Source organism: Lynx canadensis, chromosome C1, assembly GCF_007474595.2.
Source record: "Lynx canadensis isolate LIC74 chromosome C1, mLynCan4.pri.v2, whole genome shotgun sequence".
In the NCBI taxonomy this organism is placed as follows: domain Eukaryota; kingdom Metazoa; phylum Chordata; class Mammalia; order Carnivora; family Felidae; genus Lynx; species Lynx canadensis.
The window spans coordinates 131,798,755-131,819,038 of record NC_044310.1 but is presented as its reverse complement, the minus strand read 5'-3'; the positions used below and the strand labels follow the sequence as shown (position 1 = coordinate 131,819,038).

Sequence of the window (20,284 nt, the reverse complement as noted above, 5' to 3'; positions counted from 1 at the left end):
TACGCTGTACTGCACTTTAAGTAGAGACCTGCATAAACAAGGGTAACAATGTTGAAAGATTTTGTCTTAAAGATGAGTTATAAGGGTTCCAATTACAGTCTGAGAGTAAGGGCTATCAGCTAGTCAAATTGTGAAGCCAAGTGTGTCATTATCTTTCAGGCAGTTATATCTGGCAGTTGCAGTTAAGTGGAGTCATGGGTAGGAGGAATGAGAGAATGAACAGAAACCAAGTGGTTCTTTTCTTGGAGAATAGAGGAAGTGATGGATCATAAGCAAGTCAAGTTGGATCAACTTTTCTTTTGCTATTAGGGCCAATACTTCCCCCTCAGGCATTAACAATCCAGAAAAAGATGATTAGGTGTTTTTTCTCCATGGTGTCCCAATCTATGTTAAACAGTGATGAAATACCTATGTGACAAAGATAAAAAGAATAATAAAAAAATGTGCAAATCTTGGTTTCTCTACTTTTTTTAAACTGCTCTCTTTTTACAATGGCAAGTTTATTACTTGCTGAACTGAATTCTGACTCTCAGAGTATAGAAAATACAAAACAGAAGAAAAGCCTAAAACACTAAGATTTATTACTTTTTTATTATTAGGTAAAAATAATAAAAAAGATGAGTTCAAGGCAGTATTGGGGTGAAGTACAGTTTGAGGTAGGCTGTATTTGAGTTTGTAAGTGAGTTTAGCCAGCTGAAATTAGGGAAGGACATTTGGAAATCTATGACTTGAGTAATATATTCAGTTTAAAAAAAATGAAAGATGGCTTTTTTTTAAGGTGCTCTTTGCTAGTATCCTTCTTTGTCTTTTCATTGGAGATTGCAAGATTTATGCAAGATTGATATAATTTTTTAATGTGATCCAGTGCCAAGATGGGAGTTATTTGAGGATTACATGTGACAATTATAAAATGATTCTTTCTTTATTCGTAATCAACATACAATGTTATATTAGTTTCAGGTGTGCAACATAGTGATTCAACAATTCTATACATCATGAAATATTCACCACAATAGGTATAGTCTCTATTACCATACACAGCATATTATTGATCATATTTCCTGTGTTACACTTTTTATCTTAGTGACTTATTTATTTTCTAGGTGGAAGTTTATACCTCTTAATCCCTTTGATTTATTTCACTTATCCCCATTCTCCTCCCCTCCTACAACCATCAATTTGTTCTCTGTATTGGAGAGTTTGTTTTTGTTTTAGATTCCATTTATAAGTGAAATCGCATGGTATTTGTCTTTCTCTGACTTACTACACCTATCATAATACCCTCTAGGTCCATCTTTGTTGTTAGAAGTGGGAAACTCTCATCATTTTTAAGGCTGAGTAATGTTCCAGCGTGTGTGTGTGTATGTGTCTATGTATACCACATCTTTATTGATTCATCTATTGATGGACACCGGGGTTGTTTTCGTATCTTTACTATTGTAAATAGTGCGGCAATAAATGTAGGGGTGCACATATCTTCTCAAATACCCAATAGTGGAATTACTGGATCATATGGCGTTTTTATTTTTAAGTTTCTCAGGAATTTCCGTACTGTTTTCTACCATGGTTACACCAGTTGACATTCCCACCAACAGTACACAAGTGTTCCCTTTTTTCCACATTCTCTCCAACACTTGTTATTTCTTGTCTTTTTAATTTTAGCCATTCAAATTGGTGTGAAGTGGTATCTCATTGTAGTTATAATTTGCATTTCCTTGACGATTGATGATGTTAAGCGTCTTTTCATGTGTCTGTTGGCTATCTATATGTCTTCTTTGGAAAAATATCTATTGAGGTTCTCTGTCCATTTTTTTTTATCAGACTATTTCTTTTTGGTGTTGAGTGTATAAGTTCTTTAGATATTTTGGATATTAACCCCTTAACACATATATCACTTGCCAATATCTTCTCCCATTGATTATTTTATTTAGAGTTAACATTTCAATGTAAAATGCCTTCTAAAGTGGTATGATTTTTATTTGTTCAGTTACTTCAGAACAAGAATTATCTGAATCTTAAAACAGAATATTAAACAATGTAATTTCTCAATGGACTTTAGCTTCCATGTAAAGAAACCCACTGAAGCTAGCTCAAATGTATAGAGATTTCCTGAGATGATATGGAAAATCTTAGGTGTTTACACAACTAACAGCAAGAGGTAAATATAAGCTTTATGGGGTCTGGCAAATTCCTCACTCAAGAATTACATGGGTACTTTGATCCCAGTTCCGTGTCTCATATCTTGCTCACTTCTGTGTACATGTTCCAGTATTCCTCCTCTCGTACTGCCCCCATCCCTGTCACCACCTGTTCCTCTTACCCATGTTAGGACAGCTTCCAACTAAATTTTGATTTAGAATATGGAGAGAAAGGATTTGGGTGATTCAGCTAGGCCTATGGTTTGTTTTCATTTATATCACATTTTCCTCATTGGTCTAATTATCTGTAAACAGGAAAGAGAAGGATGCTATTGTCACATAAGGCTATCTCTCTCAGGAACACTAACTGGGTGGAACAGGTTTAGGTGAATAAGGGTGTTGAATGGGCCAGCCACATTGACTGACATGTCTAATACATGTACACTTCTGGGAGAATCATTAGTGGGAATGTTTCCAGAATACAGAGTAGCCAGCTCAGAGCAGGAGTCTATATGTCAAGTTTAATTTCTGTGTGTTTATGTATGAACTAAAAACCAAGTTTGAGAGAGATTTTTCAAACAATGAAAGCAAAAACCTCAACAAGTAAAAATCAATAAATAACTGTCTTGAACAGTCTTGGCTAGGCAGAGGAAATAGTTTGTTTATCATCCACATCCCTTAAGTAGCAGAAGCTAATAGAATTTGAATTTAAACCTCTTACTCCAAAGACTCATTACTCTTTCAGATTTACGATTGCATTTTAGAATTGCAATGCTAAATATTTAATATTCCTACTTTGGTTCTGAATGTACTTTAATTACTCTATATAATGTGGAAAATTGCTTTCTTGTTCAATATTTGTATACACAATAGAAGGAAAAAGCTGTATTACTATTGATGCTATTTGAATAACAATTATTTTAAAAATAAGGCTGAAAAATGAAGTTCCTAATGTAATCCTTGCCAAAGAAAATACATATTATTTTTCTAAAATGTAAAGAAACGCAGTTACCTTCTTTAACACATGATTAACAAATGTGGATGGTTTGCTAGGCCCTAATCATAACAATGATTTTTTTTTTTGATCTGGTAATATATGGCCCACTAGTTTTATGTCTTACTCCCCTCACCCTTACTCCCTAACCCAAATCTCGCCATGTAAACTTATTTTTAAGCAGTTGAAATGAATAGTAGGTAATTTCATTGTGAGAACTCTGAAAATTTCTAAATTCTATCATTATGCTATAACCAAATGTTAGGGGTAAGAATGTGACATAAAACCAAGGCTGACCATGCAGTTGAAAGATGTGGATAGGACTGTAATGTGTTAAAATTCCCCTTTGTCCGTTTGGACAAAGTATAAAACTACAGAAGCATCATTTAGCATGTATATCACTGGCAAAAGTAAGACTTATTTTTATCAGCTAAAGAAAATAAAATACATGTTTTAAGATGCCAGGACTTGTAACAATTGCTTTGCTTTAAAGTGTAGGGATGATTGGAGCCATAACTCTATAAGCACAGTACTTTATCACTGTCTGTGAGGGCTCCCTCTGTGACTTTTGATTTATGTCAGGCTAGTTTACCAACAATGCTCAAAGTTTCTTACTATCTCCAATGGTATAAAACTTATGTATCTATAGTAAAACAGGACTACTCATATAATCAACAAAGATGTTAGGTAAACTCAGTTTCCCATATCTGATGAGATAAGGAAGCCTAAATGAAAAAGTCTTTATTTACTACAGATGCTGAATCATAGGAATAATGACCTGGATGAATAATTGAAAATAGGAAATACATATATCCTTTATGAACTAATCATGAAACATGGCATAGAAATACAGACAGTAGTAGGAGTATTGTTTTATTTTAATTTAAATATTTTTTTAGCGGGGATCAAATAGAATCATTCAAAAAATAAGTGAAGAACAAGAGAATAGCAATCTCAATTGCTATTGAGAATGTTAGACAATAAAAAGCAATTGATGTCACATAAATGAACAGAGAGAGAAGAAATGTCACTATTGTAATCCTGAGGGAATTGAGCATAGGACAGATTTTAGAATGGTCCCTAATATCCACCATGAGTTCAACAGACATAGTACTATACTGTGGGCTTTGCTGTAGTTCAAGCAGCATAAGATACTTGGTTCCTGGTAGGAGAAGATATGGAAAGGGGAAGTGAGAGCCCTGGAAGTTAAAGAGAGTTACGTGTTCAGAAAATACTGAATAAAATGGAATTAAGAGATTCCAAACTACCATCTGTGTTCCTTTCTATGGAGTTTCTGGGGTAGAGTATAGATTTACCCATAGTCTCTAAACCCAGGGGCAGTAAGAAGAAAGTATAAAAGTATTGCATTTCAGTTCAAATGGCATGACATGATATAGTTTCAAGAAAAATCATGCAAACTTAGCATAAAGATTTCTTTAAAACAAAGTGTTTACCCTTCAGAAATGGTAACATTGTGAACAACAAAGGAAGGTTGAAAAACTGTTCAGAATTAAGAGTCTAGAGATAAAAGATGGTTCAATGCAACAAATGATGGTGGGTTAGATCCTCATCAGAAGAAAAGGAAAGTTTACTATATAGAATGTTGTTAGTCAACAGGCAAAATTTGAATAAGAACTGTATATTTTATCAGTGCTAAAAGTATTTATTTTGATGGGTGTACTATGGTTATGCATGAGAATTCCTTGTGCTTAGGAGGTACAGGCTAAAGTATTTAGGTGTAATGGGTCACAATGTTTGCAATGTACTGTCAGAAGGTACTAGACAATATTAGAAATGGCCAGAGGGACGAAAGGTGAACTGATGAATCTAAGTGAAGGATATAGGTCTTCATGCTACTGTTCCTATATTTTTTCTTTAAGTTTCAAATTATTTTACAATAATTAGTTAAAAAATAAAGGCATGACAAACATTCATGTTAAGGCTCTGATAGTGAATAATCATGTGGACTTTGAACTTGTTTCCTCTGTAATATAATCTGCCCCTTCTATCTCACAGGTAATCAGTGAGATCATGGGGTTCACAAAGCATTATTTACTTTTTCTAAGATTTGGACAGATATTTTCATTGGAAAGAAAAGAGTGATTTTTCAACCTAGCTACACTGATATAACAAATGAAATTTAGATAGATTTTAGATACAAACTTTAGCTTTTGTTTATCAATTATAATACAATTATGCCTCAATTAAAGAATGTCCTGAGAATGAAGCTTTTCTCTGTAACAGTAGTAGATTTAAATTTTTTTAACATTTTTTATTTATTCATGAGAGAGAGGGAGACAGAGTGTGAGCTGGGGAGAGGCGGAAGGAGAGGGAGACACAGAATCTGAAGCAGGCTCCAGGCTCTGAGCTGTCAGCACAGAGCCCAATGCAGGGCTGGAACCCAGGAACTGTGAGATCGTTACCTGAAACGAAGTTGGCCGCTTTACTGACTGAGCCACCCAGGTGCCCCAACAGTAGATTTTAAACTAAAGTTAAACATTACTAAAACAAGCAAATAAACAAAAAAAAAATATAATCCTGTGACTATGGGTATTTACTGCTTGCAGTTTTGTGATGTTAGTGCTATTATCCTTCACTTACAAGTAAACAGAGCTCATCATAGCCAGTATTCTGAAGTCTGAGAAGGTTTGATTTAGTGTAAGCATCTTTCATGTCTCCATTGGGTACTATTTTTATTTTGTTTTTGTTTTTGTTTTTCTATGTGTTGGGGATATAAGGCAAATTCTTTACTGTTTCTTTTGCACATACTATACGTCCTCCTGTTCTTTTGATTTTACTCCTCATTGAAACAGTAGAATTTTGATAATCATATTTTTTATATTTTCCCCCCATATTTTGGTTGAAACTTAGTTACCTCAACCACTTTTATTATGACCTGGAATAAATATGAGACTCAGTTGCATCATTCCTGCCACAGTTGGTCAGTATCACTGAAAATCTTGGAAAAATAAATTACATTTTACTGACCCATCATCAGCTGATTCACTCTTTCTCCATAACTAAATCTCTCAAGGAGAAGAATCAAAAAATTACTAATATGTTAACAAATACCAAATTCAATGACATTTTCTTAACCCTTATTATTATTATTTTTTTTCATTTTTGTGATTGGCCCAGCCAGCCACTGCAATCCTTTATCCTAGAACTTTTCTCCTTTAGACTTCTATGAAAGTCTGTGTGATCTTTCTGACCATAGCCTCTGATATTTATTTTTTTTATTTTTATTTTTATTTGTTTTCTCTGATAGCATACCTCCACAGTTCTGGTCTTGGCATACTTCTCTCCTTTCCCTTTGGGATCACATGTAATTTAAGCCAACACGAGATAACTTCCAAGAAGTCTCTAACTCTGGACTCATTTTTTCTCTTCAACACTGTGTAGTTGGTACAATCATCTGCTTTATATTACTATCTATGCATGGTCTATACATATCATATCATCCATAGTGTGCCAGAGCCTCCAACTCTCTGTGCCTGAAGCTAATCTACCCATACACAAGCATCTCTTCTCCATAAAATGGACCCATCATAAAAGGAAAGTAGAAAAGGAGAGTCATTTTTGTATGAGATGAAAAAGAGAGCTTGATATAACAGGAATAGTGGGCAGTGTTCTAGAGTAAGAAATAGGAAAGCTAGGTACTCCTTATAGTAGTTTAACTTGGTGTAGCTGTGAACAAATTGACTTAAAGAGAAGAAAGAGAAGATGAAAGATAGAAGCAGGAAAAGAGAGAGAGAGCGGTTAAGAGCATAGGAGTAGAAGTTTGAGCATTACGTATGATAATAAAACACAGGACCTTATGCCCTTTTATTTATTCTTTACTAGAGTAGAAAAGTTCTTCATCTGAATAGAATGTCTCGTGAAAAATAATTTTTAACTTAGTGTGATAAATCAATTTTTAAGAACATTTGGGGAAATATATACTAAGAATAAAATCTGGCTTACACTATTACAGAAGAGTGTGCATTAATGTTTAAAAATTAGTCAAAACCTCCTCAGGAGAAAGAGCCAAATTAAAGTTTAAATAATAGTTTTTAGCTTGAAATATACCTCATACTGTTAGATGAAGCAAGGATGTTGAGAAAAGTAACTAAACACTAATTCACCAAGTTGGTAAAATCAAATATTCTATACTCTAGGTAATCTTAATATTGCTCAGTCACTGTAAATCAGATTATTCTTGAGATTGTATTTAAGTCAAAGCAAAATTGTCTTCTATTTACAAATGTAATTTAGTCTCCTGAGTAAGTAATCTTGTTAAAATATTGTCAGGTTAACTGAAATTGATTTGTGTTTACTAAACATAGTGAATACTAATCAAATATTAGACACTGAAGTGTTGGAGGTATTTAAACCTTTGATAGACACAGTGCTTCATGGAAGGATTATTATTATTTTTCTTTTCTTTTTTTTTTGTTTTTGTTTTTTTTGTTTTATCTTGGAGGTCAACGCTGCTCTTTAGACTATTCTTTAAAATAAAGAGAAAATGAGGAGAAATAGCCTGCATTTGCTTTATGAAATTTTGCGATTTGGGAATATTTGGGAGAATTTGGGATTGGATTTTTGGAGGGGTAGTTATTTGTGTTTTATTTCCAGTGCTACAAACACCACATTTGCTTTTCCATCTGCTTAATTCCATTCCAGGTTTGCTATTCTCTACCACTCATAGCATCATTGAGCTCCACATAATAGCTTTTATAGGAAACAGACATTACTAGGCAATTTGAAAAGCAGGTTGAAGATAAAGCCTGATAGCTCACGTGCCCTGGCCTGGTGACTTGGCTCACTTCTGAAGCTTCTAGCAAATGGGCTGCATGCATTCCTGTGGTGTCTGTGTATCGGCTCTATGAGGCTTAAAGAAACATTTCCCCTAATACAAAAATAAACCCACCATAATCATTCGTTTTGGGGAAATTTTACAGTTGTTAGTTAACCTGCTCCCTTATGCCCTGCAATATTCATTAGCAGATTTCTCTGTTTATGAGTGATATTATATGGAAATGGTTATGGGAAGCTAACAGATGTAACTGCTGAAATAAATTAGAAGGAAAAGTTCTGTTTTTTACAGATGGTTCTATTGAATATGCTTCCCCCCCCCCCCCCCACACTTTAACATTTAGTTTTCTTTCAACAGAAAACTTTTCTTTACTGACTACGGGAATGTGGCCAAAGTGGAGCGATGTGACATGGATGGGCTGAACAGAACAAGGATAATTGATTCAAAGACAGAACAGCCAGCTGCATTGGCACTAGACTTAGTCAACAAATTGGTTTACTGGGTAGATCTTTACTTGGACTATGTGGAAGTCGTGGACTATCAAGGAAAAAACAGACATACTATCATTCAAGGCAGACAAGTAAGTGCAATTCTGTTAGAAAATGTAACTAAGGTAATGAAATGAATGGTATCATACTAGGAAGAAGACCCAAAATTTGAATTTCAATGTTGGAAATTTCTTACAAAGTCAAGGTGCAAAGGGCCGTAAAAATTATGATGTATTTCCTATATGGGAAAATGTTCTTCTCACAGTACGTTCCATAATGTCAGAGATGCCTCCACCCCCCTCCTTTGCTCTATTAAAAGCAAATCACACCAAAACAAGAAACAACAAAAATAGAACAAAAACAGCAAACAAAAATAAAAGTACCATACTATTAAGAAAGGTGTTGGAATAGGACAGATGTTTTGATGTATTAAAATTAAAACTTGCTAAAAACTAATTTAAGTAGTTTATTCATAAAGAGCTAGACTATCCTCTATCTCATGTGGCCCTGGAGATACTTTGCTTACAAAAGCAAATGCCTGCTCACAAAAGTATTTTTATTAATTTAATAGGCTGGACTAAATTTTGCCTTCTGATATATTCACGTACTTCCTAGAATGAGAATTCCATGAATGTCATTGAGGTCAACCAGTTTCCCATCTGTAAAAGTTTTCCCTTGTTGAATTAAAAGTTTTGCAGATAACACTCAGTAAACACCTAAAGGACATCTTTCAGTAGAAATAAGCCTTATTCACTAGTGTACTTACTCAAATTCAATTTTACCTCAGTGATTGAACTAATTTCATGTAAGATTCTTATTGTGGGAAGCTGAAATACATGAATCTCTTTTCTTTCTTTTGTAATCTGAGAAAAAATATTCTATAATTATCCCTTAAGGGTACTTTTCCTTTCTAATCAGTTTTTTGACAATGAGATTCTTTTTCCTTCCTTGACAGACAAGCAAATGCACTAATCAGGGTAATTAAAAGTGTTCAATATTAGAGATGAGGCCAGTTGTTTCTCTCTTAATTTCACATGTCCTAAAAACCTTGATTTTTTTTTTGAAAGCCCTAGTAATGACTTTCAGAGGATCTAATTACTAAAATGATTATGATGGGCCTTCTTTTCACCTATATGTCATGACGATATTAAACCTTGAAACAAGGGTAAGAAATTCAAATGATTCTCCTCATGACTACTTTTATAAAGTTTTTTAATATCTGAAGCTTTTAATTGTTCATTTTTTTCCATTTCTATTTCCTATGTTTTTTTTTCTATTCCCTAAACATATGCTTTCTCTGCCATTAAGTAATCCAACATAGATAATTTTTCAAAATATTCAGGCTATAGGCAAAATGGTCTATCAACCACTCTCAGCTCCTCCCACATCTGTCAGAGGTAGCAGAGCAAGAAACAGTGTACTTACTTTCTGGGAAACAGGCTCTTCTGAAGGAAGACACGGGGTCAGGGAGTAGTACGATTAGATCTTTACCATGTGAACATGTTCTCTACTCTGCCCAATGGCCCCCTCTATGATTATGCTTTCTTTCCTGAATGTTGAAGAGCAATGTAAGTATGCCATAAATCACACACTCCTAGATGAAATGCTCTAAACTTCAGGCAAAACATGCATGATATTAATGGTGTTGGGAATAATACAGTACACTTGGAATTTTTATAGGAAAAAGTATTGCTCAAGTCAAAATTGGACCATAGATTTATCTAGTGAGTATGATGTCAGCTTTCGTGGAAATGATATTAGTAAATAAACACATGTCATCCCCACCCCTGTTCTCTGGTGCGTGCACACGTGCACACACACATTAGGGAATAACCCTTAATTAGAAAAACATTATTATTTGGGCTTTAACATGGAATGATTCTCCTTGTTGATTCTTGTCTTTGATTTCTAGCCTGGACATGAAGAAATGAGATATGATCACCACCACCCCAAAAACAAAAAAAAACATGCAAGAGCCAGTCTTCTTTTAATTACAGTTCATATGAGAGGACAAGAGATAGTAATAATGAGTCACATAGGTTGGAGAGATAATAAATCAAATGCTTTTGCTTAAAGTACAAAATTTATAAAATTTCTTGCTTAAAATAAAAAACTTGGGGGCACCTGGGTGGCTCAGTGGGTTGAGCATCTGACTTCGGCTCAGGTCATGATCTCACAGTTTGTGGGTTCAAGCCCCGAGCCGGGATGTGTGCTGACAGCTCAGAGCCTGGAGCCTGCTTCAGATTCTGCGTCTCCCTCTCTCTCTGCCCCTCCCCCATTTGTGCAATGTCTCTCTTGCTCTCAAAAATAAACATTTAAAAATTATTTAAAAAACAATTTAAAAAATTATAATTTTGTTCCATAAAATATCTTACAAACCATACATAGTTTTTTTTTCAAATTCTCTTAACTACATTTTGTGCTAAAACTGCACTAAAAGTGCACTATAATGCCAGAGAATTGTGACAGATTTTTTTCAATGAAATCTCTAGAGCAAATCAAATGATAGCCTCACCCTACCCCGAGGCAGAACCATTGTAAATTAAATATAATACAAGGAATACTCAAATGCATTGTGCACAGCTTGTAGTCATTTGTATGGGAAAATCAGTAAACCCATTCTCTCTCTGCTTTACTAGCAGCTTTCTGTGAATGAAACTTGTCCCTACCTGCACTCAGTCCCCAGGACCTCTGCTAAGGAGAGTTTGCTGTTAAAGTGTCATGGATAGCAAAGCAAACAGCTCCATTTCTGTTACAAATATGGTTTACGAAAAAAAAAGTGATTTCTGAGTAGAATTTTTTTTTACATTTATTTAAATATGTTGTTTCATTATTTATTGTTTTCCATGCTGGGGCAATTATTCATCTAAATGTAACATGTGATTTAAAAATTTTTAATTAAAAAATGGCACCTGGGTGGCTCAGGCTGATAAGCCTCCGACTTCAGCTGAGGTCATGATCTCAAGGTCCCATGATTTTGAGCCCTATGTCAGGCTCTGTACCAAAAGCTCTGAGCCTGGAACCTGCTTCAGATCCTGTGTCTCCCTGTCTATGCCCCTCCCTCAATTGCACTCTGTCTCTCTCTCTCTTTCTCTCTCTCAAAAATAAAATAAGAACATAAAGATGAACATTTAGGCTCTTTCCATAATTTGGCTATTGTTGAGAGTGCTGCTATGAACATTGGGTGGGAGAGAGCCAAAGCATAAGAGACTGTTAAAAACTAAGAACAAACTGAGGGTTGATGGGGGGTGGGAGGGAGGGGAGGGTGGGTGATGGGTATTGAGGAGGGCACCTTTTGGGATGAGCACTGGGTGTTGTATGGAAACCAATTTGTCAATAAATTTCATATATATAAAAATAAAATAAAATTAAATTAAATTAGATCACAAAAAAAAACTTTTATGTCAAATTTGAGTGGTTTAAGATGCAAATAATACATAATATATATATATATAATTAAAACTCTTGATTATTGTATGACTATAAAATGCTTAGTTATTTTTAAAAAAAAGGATAAATTGTGTAATAAAAATGACTAGAATAAACATAAAAAAAAGATGAATTTTAAAAATGGGATTTTGAACTTATAAAATAAATTTTCAAAGGTGTTTTCTCATCAGTCCATACAGCCAGAGCTACACTGTTTTAAATTCCGTATTTCCCAACTGTATGAACAAACAGCCCCTAAAAACATCTGAAATTTTATATAACAGTGTCTTAAGCACATTATTGAATATGCTTGGAAGTTTGGTTCTCACTAGCCTTTGAAAAGTAGCTACTCAACATGTTTTCTTAATGAATCATGTATAAAATTCTTCATATATTCGGAACTGCTTTATCTACTATTGCATAATGTTTTCTATTCAGAGGAAAAAATTTAAATTAGTGAAGTGTTGAATTCTTGAAGAGAAAATAAATGATAAGATGTGTGTGACTCTTCTATGGGGATTTTCCACAATAGTAAATAGCAATCAGTTTTTCTTTCAAGTTAAAAGCAGCATAATTAAAAATCATAGTTATTTTTGTTCCTCCATATAGGTCAGACATCTTTATGGAATAACTGTGTTTGAAGACTATTTGTATGCAACCAATTCTGATAACTTCAGTATCATAAGGATAAACCGATTTAATGGCACTGATATTCAATCATTAATTAAAATGGAAAATGCTCGAGGAATCAGAATTTATCAAAAAAGAACTCAACCAACAGGTAAGACTCAAGACTTCTTCATTGCCTTTATAATGGTGGGTTGAATGGGGAAATGGTCCTTGTGCTCTGTATGGAGTTAAAGTGGGTGAGTCATAAATTCTGTTTGATCGCAAAAGTGTACATGTCTGCTTGATAAAATGGAAGAGCTCTCCCTGCACAAGTCTAAATGACAAATTGTTCAGTTCCTAGTGAATTGTTTCTACAACCATAGAATTGAAATGATGGCTAGATTTAGATTCAGGAAAGAGCTTTCAATCATCATGTGTGTAGACAGGGAACCCAGATACTAAGATGCTAAGGATGTTTTTTGGTATCATTCTGAAAGACAAATTTCAAATCAGATGACTTCCTTACAGTATCTGTTCAGTTTTTATTGTAGTCATTTGGGTCTCTTAACTTTTCCTAATTATTCTTTAATACAAGTTAATTAAAAATAACTTTTAATGAGAAGGCTATAATGTTTCCAAGTATTTCTTAGAAACACAAACTAGTTATTTTTGCATAGTAGGTTAATGATGCTTGTTCATCAGTACAATTTACATTCAGTCATATATAGAATAATGTAACATGCCAGAATCACCACTCCAAATTTTCATCATCTTTTTGTGCTTCAAAATGAAAATAATTTAGAATTATGTAAACACTAACATAGATTTAGTTGAGGCAATATATTGTCACAAATCTGTTTACAGTCAATTTAAATTTGGGATTCTGTAAATAAACCTTATTAGAGTTTGATGTTAGTATACATTTATTTGCCAATTATTCACTGAGCATTTACTATGTGCCAGGAACTGTTGTATGTACACTGGGATTGTAGCAGTAAATAAAACAGACAAAAATTCTTGTATTTATGATATTTGTATCCTAGTAGAGAAGACATAATTTTAAAGCGATCAAGTATATTAGAAGATAATAAGTGCAATAAAGAAAAAATAAAGCAGATAGGGCATCTCAGGGATGGGGCTACTTTGCAATTTTATATTGAATGGTTTGAGGAAGTTCCAGTGAACAAATGAAATTAAATGAAGACTTGAAGTAATTGAAGGAGTGAGGCACAAACATGGCAGGTAGAGAGATGAGCAGGCACAAAGACCTTAAGGAAGAGCATGTTTAGAGTTTTCAAGAAACATCAAGGAGATGTATGTGTTGAGAGAAGAGCAAAAAAGGGTAATAGAAGTAATAGGGGAGGTTGGAGAAATGAAGGAGGACCATAGCAAGTAGGGTCCTCTAGACAATTGCAAAATCTTTTCCTTACAGAGATGAGGATTCCCTAGGAAGCATTAGACAGAGTCTCATGATATGACTTACTTTTTAAAGCAATCACTGTGGCTACTATTTTGACAAAAGGCTATTGGGGACAAAGGTAGAAGGTAGGGGTATTTTCATTTTGAAAATAGGAATACAAAATGAACATGGCAGAATTTTTAAAGCATAACCATTTTAGTATTAAAAGAAAATTGCCATGTTATTTGTCACAATCTCAAGTAAGTGATGATCAAAAAGAAATATAACCACAATAGTATATAAAATCTTAGTGACATTATTCCTACCACAGCCTTTTTTTCTTTGACTCATCTTTTTCTCATTCTCTTCATACGTCATGGGGTACTTTTTTTTTTCTTTTTGTAACTTCTACACTCATGAAATGTTCTGTTCCTCAATCTCTACATGCAAAGTAGCCTCTACATTTTGGAAATTTCTCTCTCTCTCTCTCTCTCTCTCTCTCTCTCTCTCTCTCTCTCTCACACACACACACACACACACACACACACACACACACACACACACGTTCATTTTGTGGTAGGGTTCTCAAAATGGCAGTTGACTCAAAATTGAAAAAAACAGTGTTGTGTCAGCACTTCTCAGTAAAGATAGTTCCTGAATCATGTTTCTTCCACGTTAAGTGCCCACCTAATGGATTTCAAAAGAAATCCTTTCTCTGCTTAATTACCTAACCTGGCATATCTTTATAGTATCTTTTTATATTTGTAAGAAATATGTATTTTAAGAAAGAGCAACAAGCGTGAATCAGAAATACCAAGTTACTTTTTGTGCCTACATGTAAACAGTTTAATATAAAAGCAGAATTTTTTTCGAAATAACCTTAGGAGGGCTTTGAAAAATTCCTACCTCTTCTTTGATGAGGTTTAAACTCTTTTTTTCCAATTGATTATGGTAATAAATCATAGGGTATAAAGATTTGGGGGAGGATTCCCTCTTCATGCACTATAAAAGTTTCGACATACTGATGCACATAATTATCTTGTCTTTGGAAATTTTCAAGTGTGCTGTTTTTTATTTGTTGTAGTCAGAAGCCATGCATGTGAAGTGGATCCATATGGAATGCCAGGAGGATGCTCACACATCTGTCTGCTCAGCAGCAGTTACAAAACACGGACCTGTCGCTGCAGGACGGGCTTCAACTTGGGAAGTGATGGCAGGTCGTGCAAAAGTATGTTGTTAAAATCAAACACTTTGCCAGCAGCTACTGCTTCAGAATAGGTTTTTTTAGTATTAATTAGCTATGTCAACATCAGCAATAACATAAGACTTAACAGGTGGAATTTGCCTACACAATGTACCAGCCATTTTTCCTTAGTATTTAGGAGTTTTGTTTTTGTTTGTTTTGTTTTGTTTTTGTGAGAATGTAAATGAGAAACTGAATCAGGCTATAGAGTCACTAAATTTATGAGTCCCTGGGGAAATATATTTCAGGGAAGATTTTTAGGAAGATCTTTCTTTAATTCCCTAAAGAAGGTTTTTGGTCTAATGAGCCTGAATTATTGGTTGACCATATTTTCTCTTATCTGAACCAAGAAGCTGCTCCTAGTAATAGGTGTGTTGTTTAGTCCAATAAAAATCCACATAAAGCAATGTTTCACCTTATCCAGCATCACTGGGGAGTGAAATTCATTTCATTATTTAATTTTCCAGGTAACTGGAGCTATACTAATTAAATATCAATCTCTTTAACAATTTTATTGAAAAGCTTTCCAACAGACTTATCTTTGCTTTATTTTTGAGATATGCTGAATAACATAATTGTTCTTTATTTAAAAAGATGATTAATAACTATATGCATGACTTTTGCAAATTTAGATTTTTGCCCCCGTATCAATTAAAGTCTTTACTTGGAGTCTTCATAAGCAAATAGACTAGAATGGCCCTTGTAGGAATGGTGTCCCTGTGGAGATTACTGTCTGTTAAATGTCTCCCAAATACCATAATTTTTAAAGTTATGATGACTGCTTTTTACAGTGTCCATTGTGTCTCCATTTTGTTATAACAATGGCTTTTTATTTCTGTCAGTGTTCCTTCTCTGGTCACTGTCCTGCCATGTCTTTGACTTTCTTGTCATTGCTTACTGAGGACTATGAAATTAGATCACTAAATTTGTTATAAGTTAAGTCCAAATGGTTTGAATTAGTAGTACAAATACTTTTAAATTGACAATCCAGGAGGCTCTACTGTGATAAAATATATGTCTTAGTATTTTGTTTTCATTTCTAACTTTGTATTAATTGCTGGGTTTCGTGTTCAAGATATCCTCTGGATAATTGAAAGTTAGGAGACTCAAGATATGCAAAGTTGTGCATGCATGTGTGTATGTGTTGCCAACTTTTAAACTAGTGTGGTGACCACTTGAAAAGTGATGGCATGTCACGCAAAAATGCAATCATACTCACTTATACGTGCATATTTTCATCCATACTCACATAAATACATATGTTTGGAGAAAAACATAGGATGACAATTGCATAAACTTCAATCACCCGTAATGTAGTGTATCAGTCAAGGCACATTTACATTAACAAAGACCATTGTAGCTATTTTAAGCAGAAAATATAGGTGCTTATACAATCATTGAAAAGTCTGAAGCAATAGCTCCTAGACTCAGTCTTCAGAACATCCCTCAAAACCACCATCAAACTACCCTGGCTTAAAACCAGAAAACTGTCACAATTAGAAGCTTGGGCATCAGGAAGCCACAATGGCCATGGTAAGTCCAAAAGTCCACCATTTTGGTTGAGATCCAGGATCTCCACAACTTGCAACAAAGCTATTAGCGCCAGATATGTGTCACAACTGATAGTTCCTTACTGGCAAACAACACAAAACACAACAAAACTAAACCCTCTTCCTTGCCTTTTGATATACACAAAGGAAGAACACTAATGTGGAAAAATTCAATTTCTCCTTTAGATGAATAATGACAGAAGTAACAAAAGACAGCCTCATTTCCACATTCCAAACTTGAGCTAGTACATATGATTGTGGTACTTAAAATCAGACCCATCTCTATTTGAGTGTCTCTGAAATGAAGTTTTTAGTTTCAATTGTCTTCTAGTGTCTGGACAATGTCAAGTGTCAAGACACTAGAAGAGATTTTAAAGTAGGTATTGAATGACTAAAATAAGTAGCCAAGTAAACAATGGGGACAATGGCTACTCTTATTTAAAGCACACACACACAAACACATACATTAAACAAATGAAGTGTTATGTTTACCAATTACCAATTAAAACATTAATGAAAAATGTTATCAAAATTTGATATAGTGAAAACAGTATTCTTATGCATTGCTAACAGAAATTGGAAATTTATGTCACTGTTGGAAAGACATTTGATAAAACATACAAAGACATAAAACTGAAAGTATCCTGTAAGAAATTATTCCTCGTTTGACTGTAGAAATTCATTATAAAAGTATTTATAATAACAAAGACCCAGAAACAATCTAAATACCCAGCAATAAGTAAGTAGCTGACTTACCATATTGCCTCTCTAGCAGGGAACATGTTGCTGCCATTGAGAGTAATGTTTTGAAGACCTTTTAATGGCACAATAAGATATCATTAATTTAAAAAAATGAGGTAGTAAAATGCATATGTAAGATTCCTATTTTTTTATTTCATTGTTTTTTTTTAAGATTCCTATTTTTAAAAACAAAAGTATATGTGCACGTAAAATTTGTAGGAAATGTCACTTTTGAAAGAAATACTCATTTTTAAATAATATGTAATATTATTATTAAAAGATATTCTTGGGGCACCTGGTGGCTCAGTAGGTTAAGCATCCCACTCTTGATTTCAGTTCAGGTCATGATCTCATGGTTTGTGAGATAGAGCCCTGTGTCAGGCTCCACACTGAGAGTGGGGAGCCTGCTTAGGATTCTTTCTCTCCTCTCCTCTCTCTCTGCCCTTCTACCACTTGCACTTTTTTTCTCTCTCAAAATAAATAAACATTCAGAAAAATAAAAACGGTACTTTTGAAAATAGATACAGTGAGAGACGGTGAAGGCAATGAGGAAGATGGATGTTAATATTCTTTACCAGTAATTCCATTTCTAGAAATGTATACTTAGAGATCATCATAAAAATATATAAAATTCTAGGTTAAAAAATGCTTATCTCAGTATTATTATAATAATGAAAAGATAAAATCAACCCTAGCGAATAGTTTGACAAATTATCATATAGGATACAGATCATACTCAAAGAATGTGAAGCTTAAATAATGGATCAACATGGGACATAATTTTGATGCTAATATTGAGTAATAAAAGCAGAATATAAAATTTTCCTCTTATATATAATTGTGCATTAGAAAAATTAATTAATTTTGAAATAGTCACATAAAGGAATATAATACAACAGTGGAAATAAATGAAAAATGACTACAACAACCATGGATGAATGTCACAAATATAGTAAAAATAAAGATAACTCAGAAGAATTCACACATGCAATTCAAACATGAAAAATCATGTTTGGAATACATACCACATATACACTGAAACTTGAAAAAAAAAAAACATGGTAAACAATATAATTAGGATATTGGACATCTCTGAGATGAAAGGGGAATAGGAAAAAAGGGGGAGGAATAGGTTTAGGGCACATGAATCCCTTCCAGTGTTCTGGAAATATTTTTAAGATGTGTGTGGGGTACATGCAATTTGTTTTATTTTTCTTTGTGATAAAATGTAATAAATATTTGCTTACATACATTTAATATTCAATAACACTAATTTTGAAAGAAAACAAGGGAAAGAATATATAAACTGATAATATAGTTTGTATTAAGAGTGTTGAGTTTATGAGTAATACTCATTTTTTCTTTTTTCTCCAGATTTTCAATAGGTTAGTTATTTTACTTTGCTAACAAGTTGACTTATGGTACTGTCATCCAATGAAACTGAATCATTTGTAACCTCAGTTTTATTTATAAAACTCAATATGTTTTCCCTTTTATATAAAAATATTTTCTTCAAATTATGTAGACTAAGTCAATTGCTCTAGCAATTGAAGAGCCTGGAATATATTTCCATATGAAAGTCTGTAGGAGTCAGTTCACTCTATAGTAAAAGCTACATTGAATTTGGCATTTTTAACCTGGGGAATTCTTTTTGTTTGGGGTGTTCATTTTGTTTTGTTTTTATAAGGGCTATGTTGTACATCAGAGTTACTGGAGGACAGCATCAACCTCTAACATTCTTATTAATATTTAAAAAAAAAGTGATGTAACTGACATTTTATTTCATTTCTTAAACAAATAAATCACTTGTTTAGGCATCTGTAATATATTCACATGCAAGTGTGTGATACTGTGTGAATCTATTTTTTTTGCCTCTGACAGCCTTCCATGCAGACTCTGAGGAGGGGTGTTTTAAATATTGTAAAGTTTGTAGCATTGTCAGACATAATGAATGCTACAGTTTGTATCTACAGAATGTGCTAGATTGTAATGAATTGTAAAATTAAATGTGCCGGATGTTTTAATAAATGTCCATTTTACTGTTACCAGTTATCCAATGATCTGTCATGTTTTTGCTATACAGACAGTTACAGACAAAAGAATAATTAACTAAATATAACCCATTCACGGAAGTAATTTCGGTTTTAATTAAAGTAATGCAATTAGCTGGCCTTCTTGCATCGAGATACATTTGGCATATTTTAGAGTTTAATTTTTGGTATTGAATTTTAAAAAAGCTAATTGTGCCAGTTAATTAAACAGTGGCATTATGCAGTGTAAAGAAGATTAGGCAGCATCAGTTGTTTATGTTTGTAATCTTTCTTCTGCAGGACCAAAGAATGAGTTGTTCCTCTTTTATGGGAAAGGACGCCCAGGAATTGTTAGAGGAATGGACTTGAATACCAAGATAGCTGATGAATACATGATCCCCATAGAGAATCTGGTAAACCCTCGTGCTTTAGATTTCCATGCAGAAACCAATTATATCTACTTTGCTGACACCACCAGTTTCCTGATTGGCCGGCAGAAGATAGATGGCACTGAGCGAGAAACCATCCTGAAAGATGGTAAGTGACAATGAGTAATATTGACATCAAACTGCTCACAGATAAAGCACTGTGAAAGGATCAATCCAACATACGTAGAACTTATTTTAACCAGAACCTAAGTTGCTGTTTATTTAAAAATATTTGTTAATGTAATTTTCTTCAGTAACATTATTTCTACGTTTTTTCACGTACTAGTGTATTAAAACCATCATTATAAAATGGAACTTGGAATTGTCCAATCCATTTTAAACATTACAGGAATTAAACTAAATTATTTATTCACCTTTGTGGAAAAGGCAGATTTTCAGCTATATGTCTATAGTGCTCTATGGCAGAACATAAGATTTAG

At 33.7% G+C, this 20,284-nt stretch overlaps 1 protein-coding gene across 1 annotated transcript in view; it reads left to right on the top strand.

Annotated features, from left to right (window-relative positions):
- Positions 1-20,284, top strand: part of LOC116738220 (low-density lipoprotein receptor-related protein 1B-like) — an 867,486-nt gene that overhangs the window by 738,945 nt on the left and 108,257 nt on the right. Inside the window, exons 8-11 of the mRNA XM_032594108.1 lie at positions 8,285-8,507; positions 12,454-12,625; positions 14,937-15,080; positions 19,717-19,953. Of these exons, the coding sequence (XP_032449999.1) occupies positions 8,285-8,507; positions 12,454-12,625; positions 14,937-15,080; positions 19,717-19,953 (776 nt within the window). The remainder of the gene's footprint in view (positions 1-8,284; positions 8,508-12,453; positions 12,626-14,936; positions 15,081-19,716; positions 19,954-20,284) is intronic.